General features: G+C 37.9%; 1 protein-coding gene across 2 annotated transcripts in view; it reads right to left on the bottom strand.

Annotated features, from left to right (window-relative positions):
- DPYD (dihydropyrimidine dehydrogenase) overlaps positions 1-21,528 on the bottom strand; it is a 329,324-nt gene that overhangs the window by 115,907 nt on the left and 191,889 nt on the right. For both annotated transcript variants that reach the window (XM_063165647.1, XM_063165648.1), the window contains exon 14: positions 10,328-10,492. In XM_063165647.1, coding sequence (XP_063021717.1) covers positions 10,328-10,492 — 165 coding nt within the window. The remainder of the gene's footprint in view (positions 1-10,327; positions 10,493-21,528) is intronic.

Here is a 21,528-nt window from a genome sequence, read left to right as displayed (position 1 = left end):
GGCTATGTCCAAAACGGAAGAAATTCATATTAAGTTGAATCAGGCTGTATTTGCTGCAAGTTCCCAACAGGGGTAGTTACCACACTGACACAGTGCAATTTGCTATCCCGTGGCAATTGGTTGGCATGTCTGTGTTCACACAACTGTGCATTAAACTAAGACTGTATGAAGAGAGCAAGATTGCTTTTTGGATCCTGCTGGCCACCTCATTTTGCATGTTTAGCAGTTGCTCCTTTAAGCATAGTTCATTAGAAAAACAAAAACAAATCAACAAAAAACCCCACCACAAAAAAACAAACAAAAACAAAAAACCAAAAAACAAACTCACAAAAAACCCCCAAAACTAAACAAAAACCCCAAACCAACTGAACAAAATAATTACAATACAAAACAGGGCGAGTTGAGATGTAGGACATAGAATTGTGACAGATATGAGAAGTTTAGTAATGAAGAATATGTAAAAGTTTATGGTCGTAGTTCTTAAACACAATGTGCATAAAAAGTTTAGAAGCTACCAGCAGTATTGAGGGTGTATAATAAGATAAGTTCAGAGCCCACTAAGAATTCTGCTAATCTACATGTTCCTCTTGGTAGATAAAGAAAAGAAAAAACATCTTGGAACACTTTATTCCCACATTTCGCTCAGAATTTGAGATCTTTCCCTAGCCCCCCTCCCCAGAAAGCACAGGAGGCTGGGATATAGTCCAGCAGCTGTCAATCATACTGAAGAGCTGGCTCTCATTGTGATAGATTCCAGCATGTGCCTCTGCCTCTCTTGTCTGAGCTAGAACATGTCTGCAGAGAGCCAGCTCTCCTACTACCGGCACAGTTCAGAGCAGCAAACGCCGCGCTTGCTTCTGCACAAAAATAAACAGTTTGGTGGTAGAACTGCATCTACACTGGGTTCTGCCAGGACAGCAGCTAGATGCCATTTTATTTTTAGTATTCCTAGCCTACATAAGTATGTGAGCAAGCCTTTTAAATATAGACCTAGCCTTCATATTTTTCTTCATTAGAGTTCTAGCAGAATGCCTAAAATGCAAACCACATCACAGAATTTACAGAATATGGGCTACAGGAACAGCATACACTTACTACTTTGATCAGTTATACATTTGCTTTCCTGTTATTATTGTAAGACAAATACTGTAATATGAAAGATGAAAAAGCAGAATTATCTAAATCTCATCTACTCAGTGCTTCATAAAAGACTAAAATCGTACCACAGACAATAAAATGAATGTCAAAGGTACTGTGCATTTTAAAAGATCATATTCTATAATTTAGCCAATTGCCTATGACAAACATGAAATGGAAATTAGGAAGACATATTTAGGGAATATGTATTTTGCACAAGTGATCAGACTAGCAGAATTTGTCATTTTTACAAACTTTAGATTTTAATTTTGATGAGTTGTTGATTCTTAACAATTTTAAAATTTTGCCTTTATTTTTAACATTTATTTTGTAAGATTACCACAAGGTCATTTTATCTCCATCCAATGGCATCTAGATCTTAATATTACAACAACAACTGCCCAGAAAAGGGCATTTCCCAGGGAGTAATGACTGGCTGGGAGGAGTTGATGACCTGAGGCACTGCTGAGGGCCATTAACCCTGGCCAGTTATTAATCGCCAGGAAATGCCCTGCACCAAGGTTGTTATTGCTATTTTAAGCACAGATTGAGGGGGCGAAATGGATATCTGAGCATACAGGGGGTTTAACACATGATGCCATTTCCTTTGTTGCAGTTTATGGAGGACATTTCTACAATCTACAGTCCTGATACCCAACCAGATCACACAGATCATTTTGAAGCACTCCACTGTACACACAGTAACTCACAAACTGATAAAACAGTTGGGATTTTTAAGAGATTGTCTTTGCTCTCTAAATAATAGTCTGCATGTTCACACTTTATTAAGATGAACAGAAATATGCAACCCTTAATGTCAGTGTCAGCAGAATTACATTCCAGAAATATCTTTTTAATCATACTGTCTTTATGTTTGGGGCATTTCCTTTGTCAATACTCCTACTTAATGACCGCTCACATATCTCTGCAGAAAAGAATTTTTAGCAGCAACTGCCAAAGCACATCCTGAAGCAGCTTCAGCTGATGCTAGCCATTAAGGAGTTTGTCTTTTCCAATAATCAAACAGATTGGGTCATTTCCTAGGAGATGGCTGGTAAAGTATTTCAGAAACTGCTTTAATTTTCTCCTACTTCTTACCCCAAGGCTAAGTTTCAAAGATGTGTTCATAGTCCACACAGAACCGTGAAGATTATACTTTTTTTTCCCAGAGATCAATAAATAACTTTTAAAATCAAAAGTAAATTCTTAGCATATGCCCAAATAGTCTTCTGCCTTATTGAACTACTCACTATTTTTCACACCTTAGCTGTGACAGCAAAACAAACAAAATACGTCATGGCTTTAAAACATGTCTAGGAATAAAGTACAGTTCTGCACTAAACTAGTTTTTAACAAAGGTTCTCAACAATGCACTAGTTTCCAAGTGCAAAACAAAAAATACCTTCTCACATTTTTCCTCAAAATCCTAATTTGTCACCACAAACATGTACATCATAAATTGATTGTAAAAATCTCACCGAACTTAATATTTTCAGTTACAGATTGTGGTTTCCAGCAACAGGTATGTTCTTTCCTAAAATAAAATTCCCTCAAATTGATGGCCAATGTATGTGTTTCCACTTCTTTGCCAGATTAAAAGTAATATGTTTTAAAAATTTAGAGTAAAAAAACCAACACTGTATGAATATTGTGCAGCTGGGATCAAACATTATGATGTGTACTTCATGGTCATTTGAACAAAAATGATCAAATACTGTCTGTGGGTAAATTTTTAGGACATTTTCTTGTATTACTGTATGTAGGATTATTTGAGGTGACCCTCTGGAAATGCAGCAAACCTTAGTAAATTGAAAGTAGCATTTGAATTACAAACCCCTTAGCACATCATTTCAGACTAGTACAAAATATAGATATATCTCAGCTTCAGTTCAAGTAATGTAGTTACATGTTAATCAGGTTGTCAAAATGTAACACAGGAACAATGGTCCAAAGGTTGAGTCAGGACTGGGAGGCACAGAGAGCTTCTGATCCTGGGTGCAAACCCAAGAGCTCCTCTGTGTGCAGGGACAGTGCAAAGGCCAGGAATGGCTTACACAGCTCAGCGCCCCTTCTCCCACATGCACCAGCAGCAGCTCCCCAAGGGCAAGTCGCACTAGTATTTCCCTAAAAAACTTGCCCAGCTTTTAAGAAATCTGTGGCACAGGAATTCCCTGAGTCAGAGGTGATGCTTTCAGGTAGCTTTTCCAGTGGGTTTTCCTCAGCCTGTATGCACCTCTGGGACTGGCAATGCCCCATGAGTATGAGCTCCACAGCTGCCGAGCCATGTCGTGAACAATCTCCTATCACTCATTTCCACCTATCACCTTTCTGGTTCCAATGCAGCAAGATGCGAACCACAAAGCGTATTCAAAATGTGAAGGGGAAAAAAAAGAATCAACATGCTGACATAGTGATGGGTTTTGCTTCGTTCCTTTCCTAGAAATTCTGTGTTTGATAAGCTTTATTTCAATGTTATTCAGCATTAAGCTGAGATTTTCATAGTGCTCTCTTACTGTAATCCTAGTATAGTTAGCTTAAAATCACTCACTGTACAAATAAATTTATCATTGGTTTATTCCATCTACATACTACATTCTTTTTTTTTCCCCTGGCAGTTCACTTGAGAGTCAATCAGTAATGCAAGATTCTTCATAAAGCTTTATGTCAGCTCTCATCTTTATCTCCCTACATAACACACTATAATCAGCAAAGTTTACATTCTTAAAATTTTCTCTCTTTTCCAGATTGTTAATAAACATTTTGAATAGCACAGAACACAGTACAGATCCTTAAAGAATTTTCCTGCAGCTCTCTATCCATTGTGAAATTTGACTATTTATTCCTTAATATTGTTTCCCATGTTTAACTGGTTATTTGTTCATGTAGGTTTCTTCCTCTAATCTTAATTTATTTAAAATATATTTCAAATATATTTCAAAATAATTTAATTTCTTTCAAATTCCTCAGTGAAGGACCCTACCAAATACTTGTGGAAACCCAAGATCACTTTTATCATCTGAATTTCTCTTGATGTCCTCAAAGAACTTTTTTTTTAAAGGCATAACATACTACAAAGGGAGCTCTTCGCTGTTTTGTTCGTTTTTCTTTCTACTAGTTCTATTTTTCAGAATAGCTTTTACTCTATAGTTTCTCAGATCTCTCCCAGAAAAGAGATTTTACATTGAATCCACACCAGTTCTCTGCTACTTTCAAGGCTGGAGCAGATCTGCTATAGCCAACATGACTATCAAAACATGCTGGTTGATGAGATGATAGATGATAATTTTCCTGTATTTTCTCCTTCTTTTTTTTTTTTTTTTTTTTAACTAACACCTAAGCCTAAAGGAATGAAAATTTACACCACTGTATTTTTAGCTTATACCCATCTCTATTATGATTCAGGTCATGTGAGGATTAAGCAGATTTTATGTGTTGTGGGAAGAGCCTTTCCAAAAACGTTTCCTTTTCTATGAGCAAATGTGATCTTGAAGACACAATATATCAGCATTTCTGCTACTAAACTCTGGTTTTGTTCACGGTGTAAATCAGACTTGTTGCTGAATTCCTCCTTGGACTGAACATGGAAAAAATGCATCCTGCTGGCTCACAAAGAGCTGAACCAGGATCAGGAGCAATGGGACACCCTCAGGATGGGGGAAAAGCAAAAGCTTCCCTGGAACATGCAGAGCTATGTTGTCAATGTGTCTGCTGTTCTTTTGGGGCAGCTTTTTTCCTTCTCTTTTCTAGGAAGTATTTTTCTTTACTTTTTTCACCCTCCCTTTTTCTTTTGGTGAAAGACAAAGAGAAAAAGGAGATGTGTCCATGTGCTCTGAGATCTCTTCCTTTCTCCCCACCACTGCAGTCACTGGAAATGGAGGAGTTATGGCCACTCATGTGCTGCACACTCTCTAGGGGCCAAGTGATTCCGTTCCTGGACAAGGCAATGAGTGTGAGTGCCTTATTCCAACCTCACCTTCCCTTTTCAGCTAGGATTTCCTCTGATGTTAAGGGAATGGGCCTACTGCCAGTTTTCTGTAGTGAAAGGGATCTTTTCCATATGGTGAATTTAACAACTGCTGTGTGGGTTTTTTCACCTCCTACCAAGCACCCATGATGGCTGGCTTTGGGAAGTTTAAGCTGCAGCAATAACAACTTCTGGAGCTTTTTAAATGTGATTTGAGGGCCTGAAATTCAGATAAAGCAACCTAGGTAGCTGTTCTGCACCTCTGGGAGTGTGCAGGCATCTAGGATGCCCAGCTTGTGGTTCTGTCCCCCTATGATCTGTCCCTTTCAGTTCACATGGAAAAGCATCTGGACTTTCAGCAAAGTCCTCTCAGAATGCACAGCACATACCCTCCCCATTAAGAGGATGGGTTGATGTTGATGTTGGTACCAAGTGAGGTCCACATGGGCATGGCCCTACCTGATTGTTTAGAAATGTTTTATTCCAAGATTGTAGATACTGAGTTTCTCAATATGCGTAAGATTAGTGACACGGAGATACAACTTAGTAGGTATTTGAAGTACAGAGTATCATTTCTCCTCAATAGAAAGGTAAAGCTATCTATACTAGGCCTAGGAAGAGCAAAACTATTGCTTTTTATAACCTGAAGCAAGTCCATGAGCGATATCTCAAAATGCAAATACTATGTACAACATCCCACAGGCTTTCAAATACCCATTAAAATCAAAAGCTATAATAATACCTGCAAAAATAAATTATTACTAGTACCTCTAGTGAGAGATCCAACTTTGATCTTCTCACAGTAAAGCTGCGAAGTCCTCTGTATCTTAAAATGTTTTCCACCTAATGTCCCTTAATTTTAAGTCTCAAAGGAGTCTTCAGCAATTTTAGATATCCTGGTAAATCCCACTGAGTAACCAAATTACAGGGTCTACTAATAATGCAAACTTAGTGAGGAAAAAGGTTTATATAAATAGATTAATGCTGTTCCCACTTCGTAGACAAAATCTGTTTTTAAAACCTGAGCTGAACCAAACAACATTGATATGGAGGACACCACTTCAGGGATCACACTGGCAAATCAATTAAACCTCCCCATGCAAAATATCCAAATAACTGTCGCAAGTCCATTTCTATTCAACTTATAACTTCATCTCTTGGAACATTGCATGTTTCTGCACCAGAATTTATTTGTAGGAGCAATGCACTCATATGTGCCTCTTAACATTGTATTTTTCTTCCTCTGTATCCCTTTATCTTCTATCCTCACAGGGTAGAATCAAACCAAATCTCGTTTGTTATGAAAATTTAAAAAAAAAATTGAACCAAGAACCCACAAAGACCAAATCCAAACAAAAACTGCAGTCTTATTTCATACTTCTATGGTAGAAAAAAAAATCATAATATAAGAACCAATTGCACCATTCCAGGAGATTAAAAAAAATAAATAAACAAATCCAAAAAATCCAAAACCAACAAAACCCCCACAATGCTGCAATGAAGATGGTTACCAGCCTGGGATCCAGCGATCTGTTCTCACACTCTCTAGCATGGCTACTCCCAACAGGTGCTCCTGGGACATTCTGAACAAAATGCTGAACAAAAATACATGTTGAACAGCTTCAGCCCTGAAAAGCTGCTGTCTGCTGAGTAACTGTCAGAGAGACCATCAGCAACATTCCACAAGCAGCAGAACAAACATTAAGACAAGAGCCTTCAGCTTAGCTGGGGGGTCCATGAGTACTTACTGTTTCTAGCAGAAGAGGTTTCTCAATTCAACACATCATGCCACTGATATCTGAATCACAGATTCAGTGTCACAGCTGACAATCTGCTATCCTAAGTACATTCCCTAGAGTCATGCAGGAGATCAAACTCATTTGTGTTGCACTAGGAGGCCAAAAACTTACTTTTAAGACTTCAATATACTAACACAGCAATATTGAAAAATATTAAATTGGGCATCTTCTTTCAAGATCCCAGTTCTTTCATGTAGTACAAATTTCTTGGATATTTGCTTGTTTGTGATAGACTTCTCTTAGTCTGGTAGGGAACGACATTTCTCCTACAATCTATTTCATGAAGTACCCTGTCAAAGCCCTTGTTTGTACTGCTGTGACCTCCTGCACACACCCAGACTCAAACTAATTAGCATACTGAGGTTTTAAACTTATTTGTTTACCTTATTATCATCTACTGGGCACCAGTTACAGGAAGGTGTAGAGAGACTATTTGGCAATTGCGTTCATCACCTTCTTAGTGAAACCTTGGTATACATTTCACTGCAGAGAAGCTACTGTTTTCAAACCTCGCTCTTTTCAAGCTTGTTCTCCTCAGTGCAAATGCTAAAGCTCTTTGCTTTACCATGTCACCAAGACATACTGCCACCACCAGTATTCACAGTACCCAGCACAGATAATGGCCAGATTGTAGCTATTGTCAAGTATGTGAATATAAAATTTTAGCAGTAAGTTCTCCTCCTAGGCTTTATAACTTTTTTTCCCAACTTTCTCAGCCACTTCCCAATGATTAAATTTTGTAGACATTTGCTAACGTAAAAGCAATTTTTTTTCCCACATTGTTTTCATTCCTGTTCATATCATTACGGGAGCTCTACTTGGCTGAATTAATATTTCCTAGGTAAGCTAATTTCTTGAATGTATCATTCTCTGTCATTTTTTCAGCAATGTTTTGGCTGAAAAGTACACCAATACACCATATAATCAGATATCTCCTTGGTGGATGAAATATGAAAATGGGACTTGTTGTGACATTAGTGTTAGTTCTTTCACCCCCCTAACTAAAGCACTTTAACCACTGTGTGTCTCAGTCATGAACTGACATTCATGCATTTCCCACCTGTGGTAGGTTGACCCCAGTAAGCAGCTTTTGATAATACTTTACCAGGGAACATACAAAATCCAGACACCTTATGCTTTCTCCTCTGCTTGGACCCTTACAATATTTTATTCTCTGCTGGTGGCACTGAAGCAAGTTCCTGGTGGTGGCAGCTTCTCCCTCATCTGCTTGAAGTGCATTTGGGGTCAAAGGGAGGAGCTAATAGAAGAGCAGGAACAGAAAGACTGGCAGTCAGAGATATTTGAAAGCTACAAACAAGAATCAGAAGACAGAAGAGACAAAGAACGAGGCTACCCACGACAGGGGTTGAAGACAGCACAAGGGAGATGCTGGTTCCTGATTTATAGAGGCAACATGCCACAGTTAAGTGGCATTGCCCAAGGAGCTGTGACTGGTTGTCCTCTTCTGCACAACACATTGCAAAGTTCAGTTTACATCCTAGCCTCTGCTGGGGGAATTTAGCTGTCCTTTACAGTTTGCTTCTTCCCAATAGCACAAGATAAAATGTTGTTGTGGGATCATTTTCTAGTGAGGCGGATATTTTGCTCATATCCTTTTCATCTGTAACATAAATCTCACTCTAACTTGTATTTCACAAAAGTAATTATGTGTAAGTTTTGATTTGCTTTTAAAATTTGCCAGAGTAGGATCAGTTTTTTTACTGTAATCACTTGTGTCCTCATCTGTTTGGCCTTCGTTTGAGATGAAAATGTCATTCTTTACTTGTTAATTAAGTTCACGCAAACAGTTCTCAGAAAGTGGTTTTGGTTTTAATAAAACACACAATGTTGAAAAACCCTTTCTAGAGGAGTGAACAGCAATTGGGTGAAGAAAATTCTGTGAGTTGTAATTATACAGAATATCTCAAAATAAGCACCAAGAGACTTCTCCTCTGAACAAAATTCTGTTTTCAGTTAGCAACAAATTTACCATTATAATTATATGACAGTTCTTAGATGAGTTCACAGGCATGTTTTAAAAATCCCTGTAAGCAATGCCAAGGTCTACTGCTGGGTGCTGCTTCCCCTGTGCCCACGCAGACATTACCGACCTCAAAGATGCCACAGTAGCAGCCATAGCCAACGTGCAGAGACTGAATTCACATTCTCAAAGTAATAACTCACATATAATGAGGGATGATCAGAAGATGTTCACCCCAGGAACACTGGAAGAGTGGGACTTCTTCATCCCACACACAACGCTAGGTCTCAGAAAATTCAAATCTTCCTTTTGAACTGCTCCTAGTGCTTTTCCTCACAGAAGAGAATGGTTTGATCTCAGGCATAAAGTGCTGTGAGGGGTTTTTGGTGAAGAATGCAGTGGGATAGCATTCCCACAGCAGAAACTGCCAACAGTCTGCCTGCATGCAATATCCAGGACTTTTACAAAGGATATAAAATCAAAATTAGGGAATAGAATATTATCTTTGGGTTCATGCCTTCATTATGATGAAGCTTAGCCACAGTAAATAAAGTTACGAGAATCTCAGCAACAAAACACACAGTCCATTTACAGGGAAGTAGGATATTAAACATGCAGCACTCTCACTGTCAATATTAAATGTTTAAACACTTTTATACTTGCTGATGTGCACATTTAAACAGCAGGAATTAGAAAAAACCTCCTGATTATCTTTAAGTCAAAATATATTCAGGAATGTCCACTGATTTTGCTCATAGCTGAAGCATGGAGGTAATAACTTCAAGACAGAAGACATGCAGGCTCTAGGGTTTCTAGTTCTATCCATTCAAGATACTGATTGAGGAGAATTTTACCTCGTTGTCCTTTCTACCTCGTTGTCCTTATTCACAAGAACAGCAGCTGAAAACCATTTATGCCAGCTAGCTGGTGTCATTACTCCCAACTGTGATTATTACCTTTCAGAGACAGATATTCCCCACAGCCAAACAGGCTCTAACAAAACTCTATCCTTGTAGTGAAGTTAACTTTAAGTACTGACTTTTTTCACCTAGATTATTCGATTATTTATAAAAATACTATAAGCATCTTTCTCACTTGGATTAAGAATGAGAAGAACACATATTCATTTTATGATCAAATTCAATTCACAGTAACAATTCTTATTATAAATGACATATCATCTTAAATACAAAATTATTCACAAAAGAACTGCTGAGCCTCCACACTGGAATCAACTCTTTCCCTTGATATTATCTGTTTGAAAGTAAACACCAGTCTAATTAAAAAATCATGACTGTCCTCTGCATAGTTTTTAACAATGAACTTTTATGTCAATAAAGCAATTTGCATTCTATTGAAAAGACACTAAATATGTTGGTTTCAGAGACCTGTAAACTAGAGATTCCAAGTAAGTATGTTGTATCTTTGTGGTTAAGTGGCACTTACATGGTTTGGAAAGTCAGCCTTCAGTTCAGCAATGCTTTTACACCAATATGCTGCTGTTTTCTCGCTGATGAGTTCAATGTTTAGAAAAGAGCCTTGGCCTGGGCCATACAGAGGACCTGAAGTAGTTCCACGCACAATCCTTGGAGAAACATTGGTTACAATATCCTGCAAAACAGGAAATACTTTCAGACGGATTTTGCAAAGTGAGCTTTATGTTGTTGGTGTATATTATATAATACAAGCTAAAATGTACCAGGTGTTTTAAAAAAAATACAACTATAGAGCAGTTCTCTAAATCAGCAGCTTTTCCAATTAAATTCTTTACATCAGAGGAGAAAAATGTTTTCTCTGTGTGTAAAATGGCATGATAATGATAAAGAAAACACCAATATTGTATACCTATGAAGCACCATACAGAATATTGTCCAAATAGCGCTTCTGTGCCGGGCAGAAGCCACACAAGACCTTGTGCAGAAACCAGTGTGGGCCTCAGTCATGTCCCAGCAGACATGGGAACTGTCCCCCCAAAGGTGGTCCAAGTCCATGTCCTACACTCCTGGGTGAAGCTCAAAGAGGTGCAGCTCACCAGCCTCTCTGCTGCAAAGGCACGGGCCAGGCACCAGCAAAAGTGCACCAGTACATCAAACTTCACAAACAAAACCATATGATCAAAAAAAACCACAAAACAAAAAAAACACTGAAAAGAAAGATTAATATTGTAAAGTATGACATTTCTGAAGGTCAATGTGAGGTTAGCAAACAATTTTGAAACACGTAGTAAACACACAAAATGTTGACTTGTTTAGTAGTCTTAATTAAGCCACAATGTCACCAGATCTATATTAACAAAGAACCGTAAATTCTGACATTATTTAAAATGAAAGAGAAACATAGATGGCAAAATGTTCCTTTTGCCAATTTCCAATTAAAAATAATTCTAAGTAAAGGTCATTTATTTACAAACGTATCAGAATTATTTGTTTAAGTACCCCTCCTCACCATCTTGTCATTTTTAGTGAGATAACATGAACCTCTATTAGTATATAGCAATTAAGGTAAATTTACATATTTTAATTAAGAACCATCCCATATAAAACAATTAGGGTAATAGGCATACTAACTGGATTTCATAACATTTGGACGTTTTTCCAGCTAGATAGACAGGAAACCTTAATTAGCATTAATTAGCACTGATCTGCATATGTTTGATAAGGCATACCCTTGCCACAAAAGATTATTTATTCCTGAATCTGCCAAATGCTGCAGTTACAGAGGATAAAGAGACTTTTCTTCACATTGTATGTAAATTTGAGGCAATCTTAATTTGCTTATAAGTTAATTATTATACAGTAAATATGCACTAATATTTTATATTGATACATAGTTCTATGTCCATTTACATATGTAAAAATCATACAAGTTAATCTAGCCAGTTCATCTATTTTCAGACCTATTATGTCGGAAACACGGACATCCTATTAATCCCCCATTTTCCTATTATACTATTTTCCTTTCATCACAAAACCTTCACCTCCCTCTCAGCAGTCAAGTTATATTTTCAGGAAAAAAAAAAAAATCAGAACACTTTCTGAATTTATGCAAACCAAAACCATACAGCAAAATGCACTCCCTCGCTCCCTAAACAAATTACAAAAATTGCAATTTATGCAGAGGAACCATTTACATCAGTTTGCTCCACATTATCCTCTTGAGCATTTCAGCCCTTTCAGACTGCCCCAGAGGAGCGTGTGCTTTGGCTGCATCCTGGAGAGGTGTTGGTGCCCTGTGAGCACACGCAGCCAGGGAGGGGCAGTCCCACCCGAGCCCTGCAGGCACAGGGCAGCTGCAGGGGGACTCACCCTGACCACCTGCCAGCAACCAGGGCTGCCTTCTCCCCTGCTCCACAGCAGCCATGCAGCTACTGTAGCATGGCACTAAGCCTGAGCTAACAGCCTGTCCGCTGTGGGAATTATTACTCCTGGGTTTAGTGCAAATTATGATGATGTACGTGGTCTGACTTCCATTTTGCAGCTCGCTCGTGTGCATGTGTTTGCCAGATAATGCTTGGAGCCACCAATGGTTCTTCTTGTTATCTCACTATGTGCAAGCCTTGGTATTTTTTCACTCAGTTTCATTTTACTACAGGTAAGAATTTAAAGACTGAGATATTACAGCCTAGATTATACCTCTTGCGAGGCTCTCTCAAAGCCTGTATCTGCTTCCATGTAAAAACACTCTGAATTTTTCCTATCTGCCTTGGGTCTCCAGACAATCTCTTCTCCCTTCTGAAAGGAGAGATCCTGGCTTAGACTTTGTGACTGCTGCTGATGTCCCACGGCTTTGACACAGATCTCTTTCCGAGATCTCAGTTACAGTCAACATCTGAGTGACAATTTCTCTCTCCAGGCTCCCACAGAGCTGAATGCACAGACTTTGCAAACTGTCTCAAAAGCAGCCATTCTTCGCTTTAATGACCACAAGAGATACACAAAGCCATATGAAATAGTAAACACACATACATCTCTCTGCCTACATTTCCTCACTGTTGAATTTTCCTTGAGATTTTGTGAGATCCCCTTTGGTGCTCAGGGACCTTCCCCTCCCATTCCCCAGAAGCACAGACATCAGTTTCTTCCAATGAAGAGGAGGCTTCCACTGCCTCCCCAACGCCTCTGCATCTTAAGACCTCTCAGGTGTGTCCGTGCATCATTTTACCTTTCCTGACCAAACCATTTTTGCTTTCAAAAATCCTTCCTGGCTTTGAAATCCAAACATTACCACCTGGCTGCTTTGTCTTGATTCCTTGTGGGAGGGATATGCTGTCCTTATTTAAGATCTCATTCCTCATTTGCCCCTCCTAGTTAAGAGTAAGCGAGATGGAAAGAGTCTGTAATGACTGACACTCTGGCACTCCTCCTGTCTCTTGTTAGCACATGACAGCCCCAGGCACAGGGAGACTCACAGTTCATGGAAACAAAATGGAATTTATAACTTATGTGATGATTCAAGGAATCTGTCTATGTACATACAAAATAAAATCACACAAGTGACAGAATAGAAAATTGTCTCTTTGAGATGAGTGTGAAATACCTACCCAGAACTTGCCTTACCAACTTCTTCATCTTTTGTCTCCTGCCATGGCTATGAGAAAGCTGAACAAGGGAAGAGCTGGGCAAAGGATCTATTGGCTGGGCTTAGCCAGCTTCATGGTCCTTGGTTTTGGGAATGAATTCTACATGGTACCACAGGTTGTTCAACTTTAACAGGAAATTCTGGTGGTAGGCCAATTGCTATTGCTGGCTCCAAACCCAGCAGGTGATGGCAGAAGAGCTGAAGAAGCCCTTGAGCTCCAGTCCATGGGGTTTGTGACAAACCACCTCCTGGAGTTTTATTTGAATGCTGTCTTTTCCTCTTTGTAGGAATTGTGAGGCCAAATTCTGAAATTGATAATTCATTTTCTTCTCTGAAAACCTAGTTTTTTATCTTTTATCCCAACTATGCACACAACCCTTTTATTGTTAATAAAAATTACTGTGTGCATAAAAAGCCACAACAGAACTGAAGCAAGAAGCTTGACAGGAAGCACTTCAGGGTTTGAACCTAAAAACTTGATTGGTTCTAAACAGAGAGATCTCCTGACTAATGAGTTGGTCTGGTTCCTGCCTGCAGGTGACAGGAGAGGTCCACATACAGGAATAGAAGAAGGTCTCCAATGTCCAAAACAAATCAAGTATCTAACTCCCTCATTCAAAGGAGACAATAGATGGGCCTTGAGAAAAACAGCACAGCATTTTTATGTACTCTGAAGACCAAAGATAGAAGACTTTTAATAAGGAGAAACTAGGGGAGAACAAAGCTTATAACTTTCCACACTAAAAGACAAAGCTATGAGAAAAAAAAAAAAAAAACAAACCTGAAGAAATAATTGGCAAAGACAACAGAAACCACATAAAATTACTTTGTTTCATGGGGAAATATTGCAAGTCAATGTGGACATGGGGATTAGGGAAACAGTATTTGGTACTAGATTACAGCAAAAGAACCTGGTTTGGGGGTTAATGTAAATGAAGAGAAGCAGTGACAACAAAAAGAATCAAGAGCTGACTGTGAATCATGAATATTTCAGTTACTGAATTTCTTCCATTGCCTCAAAAGCTTATTCACTTCTCCGGGAGAGCAGAGCAGAAACAATCACACTAATCCTGCAAATATCTCTAGTCCAGGACACCACCAAAGAAAGTGGTGTTACACAGATAAAAGCACTAATATTCTGCTGCTTTTGGATTCCCTTCTCCTGCATACGACCAATTCTGGTATTCTAGTAACTTGAGACTGACTTAATTTGCATTACACATATATTTCTGTTCCTGTTGATTAATTAATTAACACTGAAAAGATGACCCAAGGCATTGATCAGGCCCCATTTGCTCCAATAATCTCTGAACTCTGCAATCAGATCATTGAATTCTAAACTACTTAAGTCTAATGGGCCGGGAGATTTGAGACAACAGTTTAAATATAAAGCTGAGACACTCAGCAGCTTTTAGTCAGCTAAATTTATTTCGGCATGTATCAATATATCACTCCATACCTTACTAGTCATTCTGGATTTTGCTTTGCTTCACACTGTCCACATTTGCAGTTGGTAATTGCCACAGATTTTTGCATTGTAAAATCTCAACCATGCTGTCTATAATGACCAATGAAAGCAGGACAGCAGGGGCATTTCAAGTTTTAGGACACCCAAAGGGTTGTTGGGCACAGTGCTAGATCATGCAATAAGTACATGCATTGCATGTTCCTCTTAAAGCAATCAGCTGAGAAATAATTCACATTTTGAATATTAACTTTGTCATCTGAGGGCATGGAAGTTAATGACACATAGAAATTAATCAAACCATTCACCTCTCTCTCAGACATATTGTTTTAGGGGAACCAAGAAGACAGCTCTTTATTAACTGAGTTCACTTTTTATTTCATAATCATGTCTCCTAGAAACTAAAAAAAAAAAGAAAAAAGAAAAAAAGTATTTGGAGAAAAATGTTTTAAGAGACCAGTTTCAGAAAAGCAGTCTCCCAAGAGTTGTGCCACCTCATGCCTATTCAGTTGATGTAGTTATACTAGGCAAATACAATAAAATATATATAATAATATAAAAAGAACCAAGAGAATAAATCTGTATGATTTTTCATATCAAAGCTCTGATGTGTTCCTATTGATTTGCAGAGCTCAAAACATCCTTTTTCTGCCCAATTTTTTTCAAAATATTTCTGCTAAAAGTACATTGATGAACACTTGAAATAACAGGGTTGCTGTGGGGAAAAGACGGGTGAAATTAAAGAAAATTACAAAAATTGCAGATAATGTACATGCTAAGGGGGGGATAAACAGAATATGGAGAGGAGTGGAAAGTTACAGACACAGTTATAACAGTATGGAAAATTATAGGGAGAAAATGTGGTTGCTACTCCCCAGATGGAATGCAGTCAATGTGTCCAACTTCCCACTCACAATACATGCTCCTCCCAAACATCAAAAATAGTATAAAAGTAAGTTAGAAAAGGGCAGAAGATAGGGAATAGTCCATCACAACTTCTCGGATCAGTCAGAGGGAGTCACCTTCGCCCCCACAGGGATGCCTATTGGGTAAGAACTGTATTTTTATGTACACTGATTGTCTCAGGCTAGTTTTTGTTAGGAATTAGAGCTTATCCATATACTGCTTTAAATACAATCTTGCAGCCAGATACTATCACCAGCAATCTTTGATCTTTAACCTGTGACAATCTTCTATTATATTAATAAAGAATGTTGTTCCGTACACTGTTAGTGGGAGTTCAAGGGTGCTGGCAGGTGCTGTCAGTGGCTCACACACTCCATTGTGGAGCCCAGGAAGGGCTGTCTCATGCTGTGTGACCCTGAACACGTTAGTGGAGCTGCCCCTGATCCAGTGCCTGTTCAGCAAAGGGTCCCCCTAATGGGACACTGACAGACTGGTGGGGCACAAGGGCATCACCTTTCCTGGGGCACTGACACACTAATCAAACACAAATGGTTTGAGAAAATCAACCCTTTTACATGAGAGCTGTTTAAGAGAACACCTGGCATTCTGCAGAACACCTGATGTTCTGCAATGTAAATGGCTGCAGCACAATTAAGGTCTCAAATAAGATTTTTAGATTTTAAAAATACATTTAATCACACTGGAAGAAGTGTTAACCTGAGTTTTTCTCACTCTGAGAGACTTCTAAGACACACAGAGAACTTGCCTTGCAGTGTTGGCCCCCAAGGTCAATGAAAGTCACTTCATACTTCAAATTAAGCTTTTCTCAGCTTTAACATATGAAAGCAGATAGGAATTAGTGACCATTGTCAGTTTCTTTTCATTAATATGAGAAAAAAGATTAAACACAATGAGCAGATTACTATTTCTAACAAAGTTAATTTCTTTGACCTTCCTTTCTTCTAGGAAAGGAGGGCATTATACTTTCCAAGTGGAGTATGCATCTGTACATTCCTCAGGTTGCTGCTCATTAAATGTCAAAGTGAGAACCAAAGCAGCCACAATGGCTTCTTTGTGAAGGAGAGATCTAAATAAATACCTTACTAAGGTAATTTAAGTCCAGTATTTCAAAACAGCATACTTAAAGTTACAGCACAGTAAACTGCAATGTAAAAAACCACCTCAGATGCAAGTTCCTACCTTACCATGTTCAATACACCACCTTCTTTAAATGAATTACAAAGTAGAGTAGCTGAAGAACGCAGTTATTTAACCAAATTATGATGTGCTTTTCTCCCCAACATTTCAAAAATATATTGAAAAGGCTGAATAGACTTCAATATCTAGTATGTGTGAAATGTTTTTAGGGCTTATTTTTGAAATCCTTTAATCAACCCCCCAATATCAAGATTCAGTTTTCCCTAACTACCCTAGCTGAAGCTCCCTAGTAGAACCTTATTACAATTTCACCTCTTTGAAAACGTAGGGAGACTTGGCCTTTTCCTGCCTAATATCACAGTAGTTAAAGCATTCTGGAAATCTGGTTCACTGCTGTTTGCACACCCTCATAGATACAAATGGCATCACAGACTTATGTCCTTGTAATTCCCTGCCAACTCTCACTCAAGGTCTTGTGATGATTTGCCTCTTCTGTGACTCAGCTGTCTAGCCAGACTGTGTCTAGTATCACCCCTTCTGGAGTTTTAACCATCCACAAAAGGCAAGTGAAACCTGAAGCAACAATACCGCTGCACACAGCGTTGTTGCTATACAACCTTTCCAACTTCTTCCTCCCCTCTCCATCACAACTCAGACATGCTCCACCCCTGCAGGGTTTCTTTTATGAGGCCCAAAGCACTGACTCGCTGTCCTAAATTTCCCCAAGTCAGAATTTTTTCCAGCTGAACTGGTAGATAAATGCACAGTGAAGACCTCTACAAACACAAAACCATTCCAACAGTTACAAGACCTTATCTAGTACAGTAGGATTTTTGAAAAACATGGGAAGATTTACTGGCTCATGGAGAAAGGCAAGAAAATTTGCTTATGATTTCTGCCCAAGGAGATTTGATGAAGTCCGTGGCTGGCACGTTCCAGTGCACAAACCATTGCTATGTTGCACACAGTGCTGCCTGTCAATTTCTAACACCTGCATTTACCATTTTTTTACTGATGGAATAGGCCAGACTTTATTCTTCCCATACAAGCACAAAACTTCATTATGTCACTTCCTCACTCTCTCCTTCTCTTTCCCTCAGTGCAGAGGCATTTTTTAAAAATGAAAACCACCCGGACAGAAAAACTTATCTCTGAACATCCCACCATGCAGAAACTGCTCTAATCTCTCCACTACCAGGTATGAAAAATATAGCACCATAAAGACACTTCTTTTTTTTCATTGCTTTTGTGAATGAAGTCTATACCTAGCCCTCTTTCCTCTTCATTGCTCTCCTTTCCTTGAAGACAGATAGTATATAATGATAATACGATGTAAAATAATTATTTTTAAGTTTCTTCAGCAAAATAAGAACTGAATTTAAAAATATATTACTCCCTCAGCCTTCCAGCATTTTTCACATTGGTGATTCAAAGCCTAACTGTTCTGATCTCTCCACTAGTACAGAACACATCTTGAAAAGGAACCTTGCTGTAACTTACAAATTGTGCTTCTTCAGCTTTTACATACTGATCTTTTGTGCTATAGAGGGGAAAAGAATACCTTAAAATATTCTTATAATTATTTTGATGACTGTTTGCTCTGTGTTTGCAAAGATGAAAGTACCCACATCTGTACTTATATTCCAGAAGTCTGGAACACAAGCAGTGCTTGTAAATCTTCCTTAATATCTTACTCCATTTCTTGACTGAATCATCTGAGTTATACATACTATTTTTTTTTTAAAACAGACCATTACTTCATAAATTATTTTACAGCATTAAACCATCACATTTGTGTTTATTAAATCAATTTAACACTACAGCTTCAGCGAGTAAGCTGGCTTTCCAAATCACTAAGTTAGCACAGAAAACTGCAGCCCCATAAGGGAAAAAGCAATGTGTCAGGACTTTGGAGAAAAACTGCTGAACCACGCACATTATGTGAAAGACAAATGACAAGTTAGAGGTTTAGTTACCACATATTTAATGTTTTTCTATACTGTCTCATTAGTGCTTTAAGATTTAACCATGAGAACGCGTGACAAACTTCAAAATTTACAGACACCGAACTTCATTTCTACCTAAGCTTTTATCACTGCTGCTTGCTCAGCACACCTTCCTTACTAATGCAATTCCCACACAGAAGGCCATCAGCACCCATAACTTGTGATGAAGACAGCAAAATCCCAAGTCCTTTAGATAATCTCACTAGATCAGTGTATTAAATTAAAAAAATTCTACTCTTTACTTTAGAATAATTGCAGAACAATCCCTTCCCCACTGTAAGTCAAATACCAATGGTTTGCTGCCCTTGCTTAAAAAAATAGCCAGCCCCCAAACTTTGTTAATGGTGGCATGAAGTTTGTCTCCAAGTCGCAGTATTATAAACTTAAGCTTGCTAAAATAATAAATTAGGAGATGCAAATACAAACAAAATTAGGAGTAAAAATAGTAAAAAATAGAATAGCAACTATAATGTTTATATTAAATCTACAAATATTTTCTATATGAGTTGTATATTTCAAAAGGAAATGAAGTATTTGATCTTTGTTAACAATTACATTTGGTTAAGAGGTTTAAAAATGCCACTTTTTTAACAATACAAGGCCATATTGCTTTAAAATTAAAACATTTAAATTTTTTTCTTTTTAACATACTTGCTTGTTTTCTAGGCATTATAATATAAGGGCACTTTTACTGTAATTATGAAAGATAATTTTTAAAATGCATTATGTCCTACAGCACTTTGTCTTGACAAACAATTACTAGATATCACATTCAACAAGAATACAAAAAGCAATTTCTATCACAAGGTTAAAATTAGTCTTTGAACAAAAGATGCTTTCAAAGCAAATCCAAATTCTCATCAGCTTTATATCAGTTTCTCTGTGAGACAGGGAAGTGAGGGATGGAAAGAAGAGAAAGAAAAAAAAAACCTGAAGGACATTTTAAAAATTTCTTGCTAGCGATCAGCGTGAGCACACATTTTATCAGCATTCTGATAAAGGTCTAAGCAGAAGGACATGATTAAATTTCTGCTGTCAAAATGTATTGTGATCAAAAACTACACCCATCAAAGGAGAGAGATGTAGAACTTGCAGTTTTTGAAAGAAAGTTGAATCTGTATGCAGACATTTGCTTTTGGATCTGGTTTTGCAGTTCAGGGTTATTGGTTGGACTGGATGATCCTAAGGGTCTTTGCCAACCTAAATGATTCCATGATTGTTGGGTCTTGGTGTTTTGATATAGTAAACTACCTAATCAATGAGTGGTTGCTTTAGCTGACTGATGGGAAAAATATTCAGTAATTGCCTTAAAACATTAATTAATTTTCAGTAAGAGGTCATAAGAACAGAAAAACATGATGCAAATAATGCAATGCTAACTATGTGAGGAGAAGAGAATAAAATAAATAGAAGCACAAGGGCAAATAAAATATCTGCACTGATTGCAGCTTTTGAGCTGTATCCAAAACTGGTATTTCTGTACCATGGCTTCTAAGGACCTGTGTAGATTCAAAAACTTTGAAAATGAATGCATAATAACTGAAATATAGTACTTCAATCTATAATGCTTACCCTTGGGACTACAGTGGATTTAGATAATGAAAACTTAGCTTGCCTTAACAGATTAATTATTTTACAGACATCTAAAAATATTAGCCCATTTTCAGCTGTTAGGGAATATCACCTCTAATCAGTGATCAAAACTTGTTGTGAAGTAAATGTATTTAATTGACCAAATAAAGGAGTAGCAATTCTTAAGACTTCTTTCTAGATGAGTGCTGTTGAATGGTCCCATGAAAATTGAATGAAAAGGCACTTATAGAAGTGTGAGTCTAAGAAAATCAGTGAGGAAGCAACTTAGGTAAGACCCCTTAAAAAGAAATAAGACCTAGGAAAGAGGAGGAAGAATTACATTACATGCTTGCAGCAGCAGGTTTGAAAGTCACTAAGGGAGTCATACTTACAAGGAGAATACAAATTCTCTTCTTGTACTTTATGGGGAGGCCAAATTATATAGTTTTTTCAAACATCATCATTAGAGAAAACTCAATGTTAGTTTCTATAATATTGTTTTCTAATTGCTACACAAATTACTGTAGGAAGGTAACAGGGCAGCAGCAGTATCGAGAGGTTCCTAACAGGATGACCTAGAAGCCAAGACACACTAGACCACAGAATGAGCTCCTCTAGAAGAAAAACAGAAGAGAATTGCAGTTCATCTCACAATTCTAATGCTGCAATACTAATTGCTGCTAATTAGGCATGTAACTTCACACTGGAAAAAAGCAAAGAGGTAACTATTTATTTAAAAGACAATACTACATGGATTAAAAAAGCTCCTGTCAACAACTCTGGACACCTGTACCAAGCTCATTTATTGCCTAATTAAATATTAACATGTCCTGATAGAATCTGTGTTATAATTTTAATTACTGTTTTCTCACAGGGAAGCCATATAATCAATGTATTTCTAGCTGTTCCTAGAGGCTGTTTTGTAAAACTCCATTAGTAAATTGTGAACTATCACTAAAATA

This window comes from Melospiza melodia, chromosome 11 (assembly GCF_035770615.1).
Source record: "Melospiza melodia melodia isolate bMelMel2 chromosome 11, bMelMel2.pri, whole genome shotgun sequence".
NCBI lineage: Eukaryota > Metazoa > Chordata > Aves > Passeriformes > Passerellidae > Melospiza > Melospiza melodia.
The sequence above is the reverse complement of the archived record's forward strand: the minus strand, read 5'-3'. Positions and strand labels throughout refer to the sequence as shown.